At 43.9% G+C, this 19,682-nt stretch overlaps 1 protein-coding gene across 1 annotated transcript in view; it reads left to right on the forward strand.

Annotated features, from left to right (window-relative positions):
* CEP112 (centrosomal protein 112) overlaps window positions 1–19,682 on the forward strand; it is a 733,320-nt gene that overhangs the window by 176,136 nt on the left and 537,502 nt on the right. The window contains exons 8-9 of the mRNA XM_063960841.1: window positions 8,628–8,675; window positions 16,825–16,896. Coding sequence (XP_063816911.1) covers window positions 8,628–8,675; window positions 16,825–16,896 — 120 coding nt within the window. The remainder of the gene's footprint in view (window positions 1–8,627; window positions 8,676–16,824; window positions 16,897–19,682) is intronic.

Raw genomic sequence — 19,682 nt, forward strand, 5'->3', positions numbered from 1 at the left:
GCTTTGTCCTGTAAAAGCCCCTATTCTTCCATGAAGATAGAGCTGAGCTCAGGACGCGTCAGCAGTTCCTTCCAAAGGTTGTGTCTCTTTTTCATATCAACCAACCTATTATGGTGCCAGTGACTACTGACTCCTCAATTACATCAAAGTCCTTGGATTCTGTGAGGGCTTTGAGGATCTATGTGAAGAGGACTGCTCGTCACAGAAAATCGGACTCTCTGTTTGTCCTGTATGATCCCAAGAAAATTGGTTGTCCTGTTTCGAAGCAGATGATTTCTCGCTGGATCAGGTTCACTATCCAGCATGCATATTCTACGGCAGGATTGCCGTGTCCGAAATCGGTTAAGGCCCACTCTACTCGTAAGTTGGGGTCTTCCTGGGCGGCTGCCCGGGGTGTCTCGGCTTTACAACTTTGCCGAGCGGCTACTTGGTCAGGGTCGAACAGGTTTGCTAAGTTCTACAAGTTCGATACTTTGGCCTCTGAGGACCTAAAGTTTGGTCAATCAGTTCTGCAGGAGCCTCCGCGCTCTCCCTCCCGTTCTGGGAGCTTTGGTACATCCCCATGGTACTAATGTTGACCCCAGCATCCTCTAGGACGTAAATGAATATAGGATTTTAATTTACCTACTGGTAAATCCTTTTCTCGTAGTCCGTAGAGGATGCTGGGCGCCCGCCCAGCGCTTCGTTATCCTGCAGTGGTTATCTGGTTCAGTACAACTTTGTTCTTAGTTACGTACTGCCTTGTTTCTTGGTTAAGTACTGTTGCTGCGTTTCAAGCTACCACTATCTGTGTATAGTCCTTCTCTCAAAGATGTCCGTCTCCTCGGGCACAGTTTCTAGACTGAGTCTGGTAAAAGTGGCATAGAGGGAGGAGCCAGCCCACACTCTCAAACGGGTCCTGGTGGACCCGTCTATACCCCATGGTACTAATGTGGACCCCAGCATCCTCTACGGACTACGAGAAAAGGATTTACTGGTAGGTAATTAAAATCCTATTTTTTATTTTCACAATGGTAAAACAGAAGTTATACAGTGTGTGTAATGCTAGATTTTCGCCCAGCTCATCTGACTCAATATCATGTGAGCAATGTAGTCAGTCATCACAAAATGCTGATAACAATGTGGGGGAGAGTCCAGAGCCCTCCTGGCTGGGGACTATCAAAACTATGATGTCTGATATGGCATCTCAAGTCACTGCTGATGCCAATAAAACTCAGGAACTGCAACAAGCAGTGGCATATCTAGCTGCTAAACATCCCCCCCCTGTCCACTACAGGTGCACAAAAACGTGCTTTACCTGTACTTTTATCAGATACTGATGATGATATACAGGATGATTGGAATGATGTGGACCCCATAAGCGGGGACTCCACTCCTACACAGGGTATTGAAACCCTTATAATGGCTATTCAGGATGTGTTAAAGCTCCCCCTGGAGGACGCTACTAATCAGCAGTCATTTTTCCTCCCACAAGACAAACTGTCTGTCACCTTCCCTGATTCTAAAGAATTGGATGATTTATTTAAATTAGCCTGGAAAAATCCAGATAAAAAAATATCAGGTGTCCAAAAGGTTTTTAAATACCTTTCCATTTGCCCCTGAAGGCAGGAAATCCTGGGAAGAATGTCCAGCAGTAGTCGTCTCAGTCTCTCGGCTTTCTAAAAAGGCGGTCCTCCCTGCTACGGGCTTTTTTTTATGGTAAAGGACCCGAGGGATAGGAAAATAGAGACCTCTCTAAAATCTGTCTACACTGCTGCAGGTGTAGCTCAAAGGCCGGTCATTGCGGGTTGCTGGTTGATGCATGCCATTCATACATGGGCTACTCAGATTCAGGAGGGCCTTTCAGGGGATATGACCTTGGTTACTAATGTAACTTTCCTAAAACATATTCAGGACACGGCAAGAGTCCTCTGTGACTTAAAGAGATTGGCAATATTAATGCTAGGACCACTGCTATGGCTGTGTCTGCACGCAGAGCCATATGGTTGCGTCAGTGGATTGCAGACGCCGACTCCAAACACAATGTGGAATCTCTTCCCTTCACAGGTGAATGGCTCTTTGGAGGTGAATTGGACGCATGGATCTCCAAAGCTACTGCTGGGAAATCCACGTTTCTCCCTTCAGGAGTTCCGCCTGCTAGATGTACCTACCTGGGACCATCTACTCAGTCCTTTTGGTCCTCCAGATTTCGATCTAGAGGCTCCAGAGGTACGCCTAAGAAACCAGCCGATGCCAGCTTTCAGGACCAGATCACCAGTTCAGCTTGTAAGAGTCAGATATATTTCTAATAATTATTTAAAATGCCAGCGCTAATATATGTTGCGGACGCAAGGCGCATCTTATTACCATATACGATAAAAGTGCACTGTACGTCACAAACATTACATCCCTTAAGAGAAAACAAGTACACGCACACATTTGTATGAGTTCCAAAGCTCATTGATGTATATATTTGATATGAAAAGGATATGTAAACAATATATCACATGTACAGTATATATATGGTATATATTAACAATTACATAGGAAGCAAGAATCAATAGTTGCACAAATATTGGAAAGCTGCTCAATCAGATGTAATATCAGTCAGGTACTAAAAGGGAGGGGTAATTCTGTGTAAGAAAAAACAATTTGTGTTCCCTAATGAACACTGAGTGAGTAATAATACTACATAATAATCAGATAATACGGAGATCTTAGTTGCGTATATCTGCAGATATAGGGTTAAGCCCCCAGGCCGATCGACAAGGCTTCTCCGTCACTGGGGGTCCCTAATAGTAGGTATGGGTCTGGGGTGCAGGACCCCACCATGCCGGCACAGGTCGGCTACCCCAGGTCAGCACACAGGTGAAAATTAGTAAGGGTTAATAAGAAGCACAGAAGTGCTATATAAGTGAAGTGTGATTAAAAAACAAAAATATATATCACTTTGTATATATTTTTGTTTTTTAATCACAGTTTACTTATATAGCACTTCTGTGCTTCTTATTAACCCTTATTAATTTTCACCTGTGTGCTGACCTGGGGTAGCCGACCTGTGCCGGCATGGTGGGGTCCTGCACCCCGGACCCATACCTAGTATTAGGGACCCCCAGTGACGGAGAAGCCTTGTCGATCGGCCTGTGGGCTTAACCCTATATCTGCAGATATACGCAACTAAGATCTCCGTATTATCTGATTATTATCAAGAATCAATAGTTACAATCACAGCCACAGCCAGCATACGATACCATTTCCCTTAATGTCTCTACGCTCCATCTCCTCAATCTCTCCCTCTCTCTCAATGCTCACAGTAGCAGAGTAACAGCAAAACAGAGACTTCTTGAGAGTCTGCAATTAGCTATACACTGTGTATGTTGGGGGAGTACATGTCTTCTGTTATTGGTCCAGGAGTGGGAACTTTCTCATTCATGATGAGTCATTGGTCAGTTCATATGCAAGCAATGTCCAGCCTTAAAGAAGCAGGATGTCTTTTGTTCTAATAAGAGTGACTTTATATTCCTACATTTAATTATAACTACTCATTGCAATGTGCTACAACTTAACCACAGGCACCAAATTAATCTACACATTCCTCTGATCATTTTGATACTAAGCACGACATGTCCATCTTGCTCTGCTCCAACAATACACATACATGACATTATACTCCATTATATAATTTAAAACCTTATAATGTCTAGTGCTTGACATGTTTAATTTGTGTGTGGTATGAAGTATGAAATATCTGTTGAATATATCCTTGTGGCTTGTCTGTGTGAATGCGTAGGCTACCATATATCCTGTGCATGCTGCGTGTATTCGCACGCACAGCGACTCATAATGTGTGGAGTTTGTATGTTTTCTCTAAGTAATATTCTTGATTTCAAAAGCTTCTGCTAAGACTTCAGCATGACGGTGCCCACCCATCCTGAGGGGATCTTGTGGTAGGAGCTCGATTATGTCACTACATCTGGGACGGTTCCTGCTAAGGTGCTTGGGTAAGGGACCTTATCTCTCAGGGTTACAAGCTGGAGTTTGACAGGGCTTCTTCCTAACGATTTTTCAAATCAGGCTTTGGAAAATATGCGTGTTACACTACTACTGCCCATCGACAAGTTGGTCCAGTCCCAGGTCATTGTTCCAGTACCCCTGCTACAACAAGGACAAGGTTGCTACTCCAGTATGTTTGTAGTACCAAAACCAGACGGGTCTGTGAGACCCATTTTGAACCAGGGACCCTCAGACGAGTGCAGTGGATGCACTGACGTCACCTTGGCCTTACCGGCTGGTCTACCTATTTCCTCCGATCCTGTTGATCACAAGGGTGCTCCAACGGATCAGACATCACAGAGTCCAAGCACCGGATTGGCCCCGAAGGGCGTGGTACGCAACTCTTCTGGACATGTCCATAGAAGACCCTTGGCCTCTGCCGCTAAGAGGATCTTCTTCAGCAAGGACCATTCGTCTACCCGGACTTACGGTGGCTTTGTTTAACGGCATGGAAGTTGAGCGGAATATCCTAGCTCACAAAGGGTTTTCCAAAAAGGTCATTGCCACTATGTTGCAAGCCAGAAAACCTGTGACGTCAAAACATTATCATCATATCTGGAGGAGATACGTATCTTGGTGCGAGGAACGCACGTATCCGCCTGCGGAGTTTCACTTGGTAAAGGCTTATGTCTGGGTTCCGTTAAGGTCCAGATTTCAACTCTTTCATTTTTCTTTCAGAAGAAATTGGTTGTGTTGCCAGAAGTTCAGACCTTCTTACAAGGGGTGCTCCACGTACAACCTCCCTTTGTTCCGCCTACAGCACACTGGGCTTTGGATGTAGTGTTGCAATTTCTACAGTCCTCCTGGTGTGAGCCTCTGATGACAGTAGAAGACAAGTACCTCACATGGAAGACAGTGATGTTGTTGGCCCTGGCTTCTGCTAGACGTGTTTCAGAATTGGGGGCCTTATTGTGTAAAAGTCCCTACTTGGTCTTTTACGAGGACAGAGCGGAGCTCCGAACTAGACAACAGTTCCTCACGAAGGTTGTCTTCGCTTTCCTTCTGAATCAACCTATTGTGGTTACGTCTTGTTCTGACGCTTTGGCTCCTCCGGGGTCTTTGGATGTGGTGCGCGCTTTGAAGATCTATGTCAAACTCACAGCTCGGGTCAGGAAGACGGATTCCTTGTTCGTGCTGTATGATGCGCATAAGAAGGGTTGTCCTGCTTCAAAGCAGTCCATAGCTCGTTGGATTAGGCTTACTATCCAACAGGCCTATGTGTCGGCAGACTTACCTATTCCTAAGTCTCTGAAGGCCCACTCTACTAGATCGGTGGGGTCTTCCTGGGCGGCTGCCCGTGGAATCTCGATCTTGCAACTATGCCGAGCTGCTACCTGGTTGGGAAGAACACTTTTGTGAAATCATACAAATTTGATACCCTGGCCAAAGAGGATATTCAGTTTGGGCAGGCGGTACTGCAGCAGTCTCCGCACATTCCCGCCCGTTTTGGAAGCTTTGGGACATCACCATCGTACTAATTCTGTCCCCAATATCCCTTATGGATGCTAGAGAAAATAGGATTTTAAATACCTACTGGTAAATCCTTTTCTCGTAGTCCATAAGGGATATTGGGCGCCCGCCTCTGTGCGGTTACTTTCTGCAGGTTCTCTGTTCTGTGTTACTTGTTCAGCTGTTGCTGTTACTGTTGTCAGACATTGCTGGCCTAGTTATGTTATGGTATGCTGGTGTATAATTCTCACCACCATTATTGTTGTTATGTTCCTTCTCTCAAGTATGTAATTCTCCTTCGGGCACTGTTTTACCTATAACTAACCTGTAGGAGGAGGCCTAGAGGGGAGGAGCCAGCATACCCAGTTGAAAAAATTAAAAATGCACTGGCTCCTTTGGACCCGTCTATACCCCATCATACTAATTCTGTCCCCAATATCCCTTATGTACTACGAGAAAAGGATTTACCTGTAGGCATTTATAATCCGATTTTATTTATGAAGGTACAATTGAATTTACCCTTTACTTACTGTAAATACATTGACAATCTACAAACACTTATATACAGTATGTGTGTGTGTATGTATATATATATATATATATATACAGTGTATATATTTATAGGTATATATATATATTGTATTCATCAGACTGTCTGTTTTTGAAGATATTTGGGGACAATATGTACCCCTGACTACCATTAGTTATTCCTAGAGGTGCAACTGGTTTGTAGGGCAATTTTTATTTGCTCTACATCTTCCCTTTGAGCCAAATATCCCAAACTGACCTATCTGTCAATAATACTATTTTCCAGTCATCCACCCTCCATAGTCTTGTGTACTTTTGCCCATTTTTTCCCCTATTTGCCAGTTTTAAATATGGATTTTTTTCCCCCAACCCTGCATATGGGTGGTCTTCTGTATGCCGGCGGTCGGGCTCCCGGCACTCAGTATACCGGCGCCGGGAGCCCGACAGCCGGCATACCGACACTTATTTTCCCTCGTGGGGGTCCACGACCCCCATAGAGGGAGAATAAAATAGTGTGGCGCGCGTAGCGCGCCACCGTGCCCGTAGCGTGGCGAGCGCAGCGAGCCCGCAAGGGGCTCATTTGCGCTCGCCACGCTGTCGGTAAGCCGGCGGTCGGGCTCCCGGCGCCGGGATGCTGGTCGCCGGGAGCCCGACCGCCGGCCAGCCGTAGTGAACCCCCTGCATATAATGCCTCTAGTAATCTTTTTACTGTTGCAGATGACATTAGTATGAACCCTTTTACACTGCACAAATAACACGGGTCGGTGTGAAAGGGCCATGGTCGAATTCCTGGGTCGTCTGACCCGGTGATTCAACCCGAGAATAAAGCAGTGTCCCGGGTTGAATACAGGGTCAGTGGCAGCGTGAATGGATACCTGTTCACTACAATAGGGAGAGGCGGCGCGGAGATGAGCTCATCTCCCAGTTCCGCCCCCTGCCGCTGTGGCAACCGACTCGGCTTATTGCCCGGTCGGGAACCCAGCTGTTGGGGTCCAATGCCGAATCCCACCTGGGAAGGACCAGTTTCCAATTCCCAGGTGGGATCCGGCATTGGCAGTGTGAAAGGGGTATATGTGACAGACACTATTTAAGGTAGCCATCACCTCCAGTCTTGTAAAGCATCTGGTTCACAAACTGCAGACCTATCCTTTTACACAGTTATGCATTTGGCACTGCTTCTTTTTCTGCTCTGGTTACAGTATATACACTTTTCCCTCTTCTATCAAGGCAGTATGAAATCTTCCATTTCTTGGCAATCTGATGCTTGGAATAGCCTTTATTTCTCATACAGGTTGAATATCCCATATCCAAAATGCTTGGGACCAGAAGTATTTTAGATCTTAGATTTTTCCGTATTTTGGAATAAATGCATACCATAATGAGATATCATGGCTATAGGACCCAAGTCTGGCTATAGGACCCAAGTCTAAGCACAGAATGCATTTATGTTTCATATACACCTTATACACACAGTCTGAAGATCATTTGATACAATATTTTTTTATAACTTTGGGGGTCATTCCGAGTTGTTCGCTCGCAAGCTGCTTTTAGCAGCTTTGCACACGCTAAGCCGCCGCCTACTGGGAGTGAATCTTAGCTTATCAAAATTGCGAACGAAAGATTAGCAGAATTGCGAATAGACACTTCTTAGCAGTTTCTGAGTAGCTCCAGACTTACTCGGCATCTGCGATCAGTTCAGTCAGTTTCGTTCCTGGTTTGACGTCACAAACACACCCAGCGTTCGCCCAGACACTCCTCCGTTTCTCCAGCCACTTCCGCGTTTTTCCCAGAAACGGTAGCGTTTTTTCGCACACACCCATAAAACGGCCAGTTTCCGCCCAGAAACACCCACTTCCTGTCAATCACATTACGATCACCAGAACGAAGAAAAAACCTCGTAATGCCGTGAGTAAAATACCTAACTGCATAGCAAATTTACTTGGCGCAGTCGCACTGCGGACATTGCGGATGCGCATTAGCGACTAATCGCTCCGTTGCGAGAAAAAAATAACGAGCGAACAACTCGGAATGACCCCCTTTGTGTATTAAACAAAGTTTGTACATTGAGCCATCAGAAAACAAAGTTTTCACTATCTCAGTATCACTCAAAAATTCTGTATTTCGGAATATTTGGATTTGGGATACTCAACCTGTACAACAATGAAATGTTGTGTTTCTTGAGAGAGCTGTTTTCTTTTGGCCATCTTTGTAGTTTAAATCCATAATTACAAACAATAATAATTAATAAAAACCAGAGAAAGAGATAATAATTTTGAGAGATAAAATAGTAACCATTCAGCGCCTGCCATTTTTCAAACACAGCCTGTAATTTGTAAGGTAGAAGCTGATTGGCTAGTACTTTGTTTAGTGTGTTTTTTTTCTCCAGTTGACTGATAGGTCATTACTTTTGCACTACTGTAAAAGTGTTTGTAGTATTTGCATTACATCAGAGATTAGCAGGGTTAATATTTAGTACCTTTGTCAGTCATATCACCAGTGACTGTATGATGCTGCTGGTATGATGACTGACACTAACAAACTTATTGGGAACAGGTGTTGGCAGGCAATATAGAATAATATGCTTCTGGTTAATCTTTGCATCTGTGTTTTGTCAATAGATAGAAAAACCAAGGTATCTGAGGGAAAAGCCATTACCTCTATCTCCGGTATGTATCACCCTTCAGCATAGGGATTTTTTTTTAATCATGTTTGTGGAACAAAATTTTCAGAGATTATTTTTACATTTAGTACATAAATACACACACAGACATATGGGATAATTTGCGCGGTATTGTACATTATATGGCTATTATATGGAGGTATTTGATATGTGGGAAATGGGATGCATTATTCCTTAACTCAAATTTTCCATGCAAACACTGATAACACCAGAACTTAATATTTATTAAAATTATTGTTATAGACGTTTATTTATAGATTAGCTTATATTATATGTATTTAATACTCAAATGATAATATATGTATATACTTCTATACATTATATGTAAACAGTAAGTGCTTTTATCATCAATTCAGTGTTTATTATGTAAACTTGTGTGTTTTATGTTATAATGCATCTCCTACAGTGGTCATTATGGGTATTACAAGTCATTCATGATGTCCGTAAGAATATGGTTGCAAAAAAAAAAAAAAAAGCCGTCTTAACAGCAGTGTAGGCCCCGGGGCACAGCAATGCACTGGGCCCCCTACCCACGCACCAGCGGTAGGGGTGGGGGGTGCTATCAGCAGCAGCTTTGATGTCCCGTGGGCAGTAAGGGGTGTTCTATCTTTCGCTCAGCATGTAGGACCTGGAGAAATAATTTCTGCTAAGTACTCCTTTACTGCACAGATGGGGCAGGAAGGAGAACACTAAACTGTTAAAGGGGACATTGGGGTGAATGAAGGGGCCAGGGTACGTGACTTCCAGGGTGGTAGGAGGTGTTTAATACACAGGGGATGGTTCAATAGTGGAGTGGGCTTAATATTCATAATTGAATCGTGGGAGGGCAGCTTGCTTTACTGCAGATGTCTCCTGTTCCTGGAAATAGATTTCCTAGCTTTAATAGGATAAAAAAAAAACTAGAGTTCCACCTTTCAGGAGGTACTGGGCACTTGGGGATCAGAATTCAGGAGCCAGAGCAATCCACCACCGAAAATATAAAACTGCATATTAGGCATGTGTAGCTGGAGCAGGGACCAGCTGCTTGAAAGCTGTTATCTCTGGTTCTGGGCATAGTAGAAACAAGCTGCCAGTGTTCACCAAAAGAGGAGAATCCCAGCTTTTGGAGTATACCCTCAGAAAAACCTCTAAGTCAGACAGAACTCAAGATATCTGGCTGGGAAGTGCAATTAACAGGCTTGGATGGGGACCACTGCTTTGAAGTCAGATATCTCCGGTTCCTCAGGGCCAATTTTAAAAAATCTGGTACCCCTGGAAAGAGGGGACCCTCAGCTATCAGCCTAAGGCCCTTTTACTCCTGGGGCCCTTGGGCAAGAGCCCATTGAGCCCATACGAAAAGACGGCCCTGCCTACACACTGGGCATTTTCGCCAATACGGCTGACGGCGACCCGCGGGGAGGAATCCAGATGCTTTACAGAACCTGAGGTGATGGCTACCTTAAATAGTTTCTTCCCTCCCCCTGTCACCCGGCCCCATAGCCCTGCATGCTAATATGGACGATATTGTCCATATTGGCATTCTTGTATAAATGACCCAGCACCAATGATGAACGAGCGCGGGGCCGTGCATCGTTCATCGTTGGTGCATACACACTGAAAGATATGAACAAGATCGTTCATATCTTTCAGTGTAAACGCTAAGTGTGCAGGGCCCATCAGAACTTCTTATATCCATATTATATACCATAGGAAGAACATTATCCTATATTTATAATGTACATAGTTACATAGTCAGTGAGGTTGAAAAGAGGCAAAATGCCCATCGGGTTCAACCTGTATTCTGTGTTAATCTGTTTATATTATAATGCGCCTGCTGGAGTAATGGTCTAGTACCAATTGACACCTACAGTATGAATCTTACCACTCCCAGATAATTTAATGTCAGTATGTTAAATGCTATAGCCCTGGATACATTTTCCAGTTAGAAATTTGTCCAATCCGTTTTTAAATGCATTTACAGAGTCCGCCATTATTACCTACTCTGGCAGGGAGTTCTAAATCTTAATTGCCCTTACCGCGAAGAACCCTTTCCTACGTTGCGTACGGAATTTTCTCTCCTCTAGCCTCAGCGAGTGCCCACGCATCCTATACAGAGTTCATTTAATAAACAAATCCGCTGCTAGCTCTTTGTAATTACTCTTTACATATTTGAAGATATTAATAATGTCTCCTCTTAGTTGCCTCTTTTCTAGTGTATACATATTTAACCTAGTAAGCCTTTCCTCGTACTCCAGTGTTTCTAACCCTTTAATCAATTTAGTACAGATTAGTCCACTCTGAACTAGCCGCAAATTCTGAGCCAACTGTTTTGACATCCATACCATCGAGTGCCAAGTCAACTCCTAAACGTGAAATGGCCATAGGAGGGCTGTCAGTGCCTGTCAGTGCCTTCAAGCACAAAAAGGAAGAATTACAATACAGGACAGTATGATTCCCTTCCAAAAATCCGTAAGCAGCATTTCTCTAGCATCCATAAGGGATATTGGGGACACATTAGTACATCTGGGAAAGTTCCTGCCAGGACGCCGGGGTAAGGGACCTTATTTCTAAGGGTTACAAGCTGGAGTTCGACGGTGCTCCTCCCCAACGATTTTTCAAATCAAGCTTACCAGTTTTAGAAAATATCAGAATCAGCTTTATTGGCCAGGTGTACTCACGTACACTAGGAATTCTTTGTGGTACAATGCATCGCCAAGCAGCAACATGAAGGGGGAATACATAGCATACGAAGGGGGAAGAACATAGCATACATTACACACATTACACGTATGAGTTGATACTGCACATTGCAACTGTACAATAGACTCAACATATTAGACATATTATACATGTAGGACTAAACACAAAGGCTGCTTGGCAGAGCAGCACCGAGGCAGCCATCCGCGGCGCCAACTAGAACTCAAACAATGCACATAATACAGAAGATTTAAGTATTACATCAAAAGATAAACCACACAGACAATAAAAACAGAAAGCATAATGCAGGGTTGGTGTAAGCATTTTGGGTAATAACCTCCAGGGGTTGTGCATTCCACCCTCACAAGGTACCAGGTGCGGCAGCCATCTTAGGCGCTCTGCGTAGGATTACCCAGGGTGGAATAGTCCACCCCTAGAAGAGAACACAAAACGGGGAGATTGCAGAGTCCTTAGGTTCAGAGTAGGGTTCCAGTAAAACCATCAGGTCCATGTATTTTTCATCCCATCCACAAGTTTACCAGATAAGGCAGCCATGTTGGGCGCACTACGAAGGTTACACAGTGGGAGATGAGCCATAAAAGGGCCAAATGCATTCACGGGAAAGCTGACACGAGTGTAGGAGTATGCTATACCCTGCATGGAAAGATCCAAATGAAGCACACCCTGCCCATGGAGGAACCATCCGAGGCAGCCATGTGAGGCGCACTGTGTAGGTTACTGCTGGCAGGGTGTGCAACCAATGGAGGTACACATTACAGGAATAGCACACAGTGGGGGGAAAGTACCCTGTAAGAAGAAAGAAGAGAAAGACACATTTGCAGGAAAACATTAATTTGTGAAAATGATAAATGTCCTGGTCTCATGAGAGCAGTGCGGGTGTGTGTGAGAGTGTGGGGAGCAGTGCGGGTGGGTGTAAGAATGTGGAGTGCACACTAATGTCCAATGGAACTGACCCAGCAAAATCTGGTCCTGATGCGCACGCCCCTCAGTTCCCTGCTCAGCTTGAGGGGTAGTCTTGGGGGCAGTCATGATGTTCTTGGACAGAGAAGTAGCAGGCATTGGTCCTGGTGTTCTCAAGGCAGAGGTGAGGAGAGGCCACATGATGGTCCCGAGTTGCAGTGTTTGGGGAAATTGTATTATTCGAGATTTTAGCGTAGTCCAAATCCAGTTCAAACTCCGGTTCTAACTCCATTCTTAAATCATATTCTTAACAATTGCATTCTTCACAATTGCAAGCAGGCCAAGTCCTGACTGCTGGCCTTGATAATATTGCTCTTAAATGCTCCAACTATATCAGCTGGCAAAGGGGGAGGTATGCAATCAGAAGTTCAGCTAATTAACAGAGGGTATTTTGCATTGAAGAAGGATCACAGACATTTGCAGACAAACTTCCTTGGGGTGTGAAAAGTGTAGCCAGAGAGAGATGAGAGACTCAGATATACAAGCATGAAGATGGTGTTTTTACCTGTGAAGAGAGGAGAGAGGAGAAATGGTTTTCAGTTCCGGTTCTAACTCCATTCTTAAATCATATTCTTAACAATTGCATTCTTCACAATTGCAAGCAGGCCAAGTCCTGACTGCAGGCCTTGATAATATTGCTCTTAAATGCTCCAACTATATCAGCTGGCAAAGGGGGAGGTATGCAATCAGAAGTTCAGCTAATTAACAGAGGGTATTTTGCATTGAAGAAGGATCACAGACATTTGCAGACAAACTTCCTTGGGGTGTGAAAAGTGTAGCCAGAGAGAGATGAGAGACTCAGATATACAAGCATGAAGATGGTGTTTTTACCTGTGAAGAGAGGAGAGAGGAGAAATGGTTTTCAGTTCCGGTTCTAACTCCATTCTTAAATCATATTCTTAACAATTGCATTCTTCACAATTGCAAGCAGGCCAAGTCCTGACTGCAGGCCTTGGTAATATTGCTCTTAAATGCTCCAACTATATCAGCGTGTTATGCTACTACAGGCCATCACCAAGTTAGTCCAGTCCCAAGTCATTGTTCCAGTACCCCTACAACAGCAAGGACAAGGTTACTACTCCAGTCTGTTCGTTGTGTCAAAACCAGACGGGTCTGTGAGGCCAATTTTGAATCTGAAGTCTTTGAATCCTTACCTAAAGGTTTTCAAATTCAAGATGGAATCTTTGAGAGCAGGCCTGGAACGTCAGGAATTCCTCGTGTCCCTGGATATGAAGGACGACTACCTCCATATACCAATTTGGTCTCCTCATCAGGCCTATCTGAGGTTCACCCTGCTGAACGATCACTACCAGTTCCATGCGTTACCCTTTGGCCTATCTACAGCTCCGAAGTTGTTCGCGAAGGTGATGGCGGAAATGATGTTCCAGCTCAGGGTCCAGGGGGGTCAATGTGGTCCAAAAACGAGTTCCAGGGAGCTCCTACTGCTCCATATAGATCGCACTATACACCTTCTGTCACACCACGGGTGGATCCTCAATTTACAGAAGTCCCACCTGGTGCCATCTCAGCGGCTCTTGTTTCTGGGAATGCTACTGGATACTGTAGCTCAGAAAGTGTTCCTCCCCTACATCTTCAAGCGTTTCGCCCCCAGATCGACATGATGGCGTCTCACCTCAGCAAGAAACTTAGCTCCTATTGCTCGTGAACCAGAGACCCTCAGGCGTGCTCAGTGGATGCACTGACGTCGTCTTGGCCTTACCAGCTGTTCTATATATTTTCTCCGATTCCGTTGATCACAAAGGTGCTCAAGAGGATCCGGCATCAAGGAGTACAAGCAATTCTACTTGCCCCGGATTGGCCCCGGAGAGCGTGGTACGCGAATCTGTTGGACATATCCATTGAAGACCCTTGGCCTCTACCGCTTAGAATAGATCTTCTTCAACAAGGACCGTTCGTCTACCCGGACTTACGGCGGCTTCGTTTGACGGCATGGAAGTTGAGCGGAACATCCTAGCTCACAAGGGACTTTCCAAAAAGGTCATTGCCACTATGGTGTAAGCCAGAAAACCTGTGACATCAAAACACTATCATAATATCTAGCGGAGATACGTCTCCTGGTGCAAGGAACACACATATCCATCTGCCGATTTTCACTTGGGAAGATTTCTTAGTTTCCTGCAGGCTGGAGTGGATCAAGGCATACGTCTGGGATCCATTAAGGTAACATTTTTGTCTCTTTCAATCTTCTTCCAAAAGAAGTTGTCTATACTGCCTGAAGGTCAGACCTTCTTGCAAGGGGTGCTTCACATCCATCCTCCGTTTGTGCCGCCTACGGCCCCTTGGGATTTGGATGTGGTATTACGGTTTATATAGTCGTCCTGGTTTGAACCTCTGATGACGGTAGAAGACAAGTACCTCACATGGAAGACGTGTCTCAGAATTGGGGGCCTTATCATATAAAAATCGGTATTTGGTCTTTTACGAGGACAGAGCGAAGCTCCAGACTAGACAGCAGTTCCTGCCAAAGGTTTCCGCATTTCATCTGAATCAACCTATTGTGGTTCCGTCCTGTTCTGACGCTTCTGCTCCTCCGAAGGCATTGGATGTTGTGCGTGCCTTGAAGATCTATGTCAAGTGTACAGCTCGGATCAGAATGACTGATTCCTTGTTCGTGCTGTATGATGCGCAGAAGAAGGGTTGCCCTGCTTCAAAGCAGTCCATAGCTCGTTGGATTCGACTTACTATCCAACAGGCCTATGTGTTGGCAGCCTTACTTGTTCCTAAGTCTCTAAAGGCCCACTCTACTAGATCTGTGGGCTCTTCATGGGCGGCTGCCCGTGGAGTCTCGGCCTTGCAACTGTGCCGAGCGGCTACCTGGTCGGGGAAGAACACCTTTGTGAAGTTCTACAAGTTTGATGCCCTGGCCAAAGAGGATACCCAGTTTGGGCAGGCGGTGCTACAGATGTCTCCGCAAGTTCCTGCCCGTTCTGGAAGCTTTGGGACATCCCCATCGTACTAATTCTGTCCCCAATATCCCTTATGGATGCTAGAGAAAATAGAATTTTAAATACCTACTGGTAAATCCTTTTCTCATAGTCCATAAGGGATATTGGGTGCCTGCCTCTGTGTGGTGACTTTCTGCAGGTTCTCTGTTAGGATGTTACCTGTTCAGCCATTGCTGTTTATGGTGTCAGATGTTGCTGGCCCAGTTATGTTATGGTGTGCTGGTGTATAAATCTCACCACACTTCTCGTTATGTTCCTTCTTTCAAGTATGTCATTTCTCATTCGGGCACTGTTTTACCTATAACTGCCTGTGGGAGGGGGCATAGAGGGGAGGATCCAGCACACCCAATGGAAGAAATTTAAAGTGCACTGGCTCCTTTGGACCCCGTCTATAACCCATCGTACTAATCTGTCCCCAATGTCTCTTATGGACTACGAGAAAAGGATTTACTGGTAGGTATTTAAAATCCTATTTTTTTGCTAGACAGCTTGGGCTCCTTGCTGCTGGGACGATAGCGCACTGTTTTTTGATCACCCTGCTGATTGAGACAGCAGTCCTGCACTGATCACCTGTTTTGTAGTGTAGTAGATGGTCCTCACTCTTGTGCTCTACTTGTTATAGTACAAATCAGTCTGAGCTATTAGTCTATTGTATTTCATGTCATTTTTGATAATCCTATAGATTACGCCCTACTTGAGCGCACTGTTCTTGGCATACAGAAGACAATTGTGCTGTGCAGTTTTACTCAAGACACACATCCTGCATTCTAAATCCGTACTGCATACTGTACATGCTTATGGTAGTTTAATGCAATATTTATTTATTTATTTTTTTACTTCAAAAGAAAATTGTGAAAAAAATAGTTAAAGGAGGGCACATCTGTACAAATTAAAATTCATGCTAAGTTATGTATAAATACCAGATATGTGTGTCATACATGTCTATAAATGAATACAAATATATACTTAGAAATGTAAATGTTTACATTTTACATAGTTCACTTATATACTTAGAAGTATCTGTCTGTGGGTGTGGTATGGAAGGTAGATAGTAACTAGGTCGACAGGGTCTTTAGGTCGACATGGTCTAGGTCGACAGTTTAAAAGGTCGACATGAGGTTTTTTTTGGTGTCGTTTTCTTCGTACAGTGACTGGGAACCCTAATTATTGCACCGTGTCCCCTAGCATGGCTCGCTTCGCTCGCCATGCTTCCATGATTACCGTTCCAATCGTAGTGCGCGTGGATCGTTAAGTATGAAAAGGTTCAAAAAAAGAAAAAAATCGTGAAAAACTCATGTCGACCTTTTGACCTGTCGACCTAGAGCAGATCGACCTAGAGACCCTGTCGACCTAGAGCAGGTCGACCTAGTTACTGTCGACCTAGAGACCGGATCCTCAGTCTGTAGGGTGATGATCAGGCATCATTTGTAACTAAATGGAAACCCATTTGCAGATGCTCTAAAAATAAGATTTAGTTTGATTGCCTGTGGAATATAACTTGTGTTTCCACAGACTTCTCCACGCCTTGGAAGGAGCGCCGAGTATCGCGATGAACGAACTCTGTTTCGCTTACATAAGAAAGAGGTACAATTTCTGACTTCCCAGTTGTATTCTCCTATCCTCCTTCAGAAAGATAGGGTTTTTTTTTTTGGTTTTCTTCTTTTTTGGGGGTGGGGGTTGGGGGGGGGGGTGTAAAATACAGTAGTTGGATATTTAAATGTGGAAGTTATGGGTTATTTGGAAATAAGTCCAAAACTATTTCAGTGACGGCTTAAATGTGTTTTGTTACCATTATTATTAATAGTTTCTGTCACCTACACACAGGTGTAAATTAAATGCATTGCTGAACATACATACCATATATACATATCATATACTATCTGTTAGAGCTGTATACGTTTTCTCTGTATTCACCTTTTTACACATCTGTAGCTGTAGGAATTCAGCCTGCCTTCCCGATCCTACATAGGTATTAATGAGAGCGTGAACAGCCCATGTACTGTAAGAGCATGCTCACTGTGACGCTAACCTACAGCAGCCTGGCTGTATCCCAGAATCTGCTGAATTAACATCAGCTGAATGGTGGCGGTGAACCATTGTTCTATTTTCCTGGATACCAGATTGCAGTGATTAAAGGTAGTGCTATGTACAAACCCACTTGGAAGCCTGGGCTTATGCTGGGTACACACTAGTCGATATATCTGCAGATCAATTGATCTGCAGATAAATCTAAAGCCGGATCAGGCAGTGTGCTGTGCATACACGCTGCCCGATCCGCTGGGAACTGACGTCAGGAAATGGGCAGGCATTTACACACGCCCGCCCAGTTTAGCTGTCAATCACCGCCGCTGCTGCATCTTGTGTACGGGTGGTCGGCTGGCTGTCCGTTCACACACACCGACATGCCAATATATCTAACGATATATTGGCATTCGGCTGTGCTGCAGGGCCAATGCAATAGGTCTGTTCACAGACCCATCACTCGTACACACTGGCCGACAGACCCCTATTATGTAAGATTTGGTACTTAACCAAATACCCTCTTCCGTCCTCCTCAAAAAGATGATCTAAACAACAAGAAACAAGGCAACTGTATTTCAGCCAATCATATTTTACAGAACATTGGGGCAGATGTATTAAGCCTGGAGAAGTGATAAAGCAGTGATAAATGCAAGGTGATAACGCACCAGCCAATCAATATGTAATTTGACAGAAGCTGATTGGCTGGTGCGTTATCACCTTGCATTTATCACTTCTCCAGGCTTAATACATCTGCCCTGATCCATTACGCAACGTAATTCGTTTTAGATTTCTTCATACTGATCTTAGCATTTCAAAGTGGTATAAGACACAGAGCCCATCCCCACTACGACAATAAAGTAACTAGGTACACAGCATTCTTGCTACAGTTCAATACATATTTAAATCTAATATTGTTAATTATTACATTTATTTAGTTCACTTATTTTAAAGGACATATTGTATAATTTCACATGCGAATGGCACAAACTGTGTCAGCAGCAATCACTGACATGAGTCCAGTGTTGGCATTGCTTTTTTATTTGTTTTTGTTTTGTGTATTTTATAGATGGGTTATCTACAAAATATACAGATTAACGTCTGCATAAAATAAAATATCTGTGTTTGAGTTAGAAAGAAGCATTGTAGGTAGGATAAACATAGGGTAATAGAAAGAGTGGTATAGCTATGTTTCCTTAATATTATTAGAGGTTTATGGAGACAACCAAATAAAACATCTCCGCTATTTTCACCATACAGCTAATAGAAATCTTGTGCTTTCTGGAAGTTCTTTCTGAAACTTTCAATAAAGGGTCCCACATCCTGTCATGCTGTTAAGCTGGGTCCCTGGGTCTGCCATGCTCAGAATTACCATACTGTGTGTACTGGAAAGCTGACCTGACAGCTGAAATCGGGCCGCTCTGGCCAGTTGGTCAGATTATTTCCATCATCACTGGGGTCTGATCTAAACATGACTGTACACATAGGCCAATCACTTCTCGACTGCTTTTACCTATAATAAACTGATTTATTTCCACCCAGTTATTTGCATAGCAGACATTTTTGGGCCTCACCATTGTCATTCTAGTTCACATTACAAATGTCATCTTATCACATTAGGTATTTAAGGCAAAATCTGAAGTCATCCCAATCTCTCTTCCCTCAAATAATAGAACGCAAATGAAACACCCACTGTGGAATCATGTTGTACTGTAAGTGTGCACTATCGAGCCGCACTTGCTTGTTATACTCCGTTGTATACTAGGTACATTTGGTTTTGAATATAAGACATACCGTATGTTAAATTTGTGGGGGGGAAAAGTATATATATATTTTTTTTTTACTATTTGTTATGAGGAAGAATGCCTTTGGAGCTCACTTCACCCACACCTCCAGGCCTGGAAGCATACAAGGAGGAGACGTTTGACCCTCATTACCCTCACTGTATATTCACTGTTCTACCAACTGTTCCATCTTCCTAACATAAAATTTGATGGCAGATAAAGACCACTTGGGTTCATTTTTGTCAGGAGCCAATTGATCTACCAGTATGTTTTTGGATTGTGGGAGGAAACCGGAATACCTGTAGGAAACCCACGCAAGCACAGGGAGAATATACAAACTACACAGTTTGTATCGACTTTTCACTCATCATGATGGCAACTGCCTGATCTTGTTTTCAAGGCAGTGATCCTTGATACTGAACTGCTCTTTGTTCCTAACATCTAGGGCCAGATGTAATGACGTGTGATGCCGGCCGAACTCTGACTTTTTTTTTAAACGGGCAGTCACTAACCAGGCATGTTTCCAAATTACACATTTCAGATATAGTGCAGCAGAAACTTTAATAC

This window comes from Pseudophryne corroboree, chromosome 3, assembly GCF_028390025.1.
Source record: "Pseudophryne corroboree isolate aPseCor3 chromosome 3, aPseCor3.hap2, whole genome shotgun sequence".
NCBI classification, from domain to species: domain Eukaryota; kingdom Metazoa; phylum Chordata; class Amphibia; order Anura; family Myobatrachidae; genus Pseudophryne; species Pseudophryne corroboree.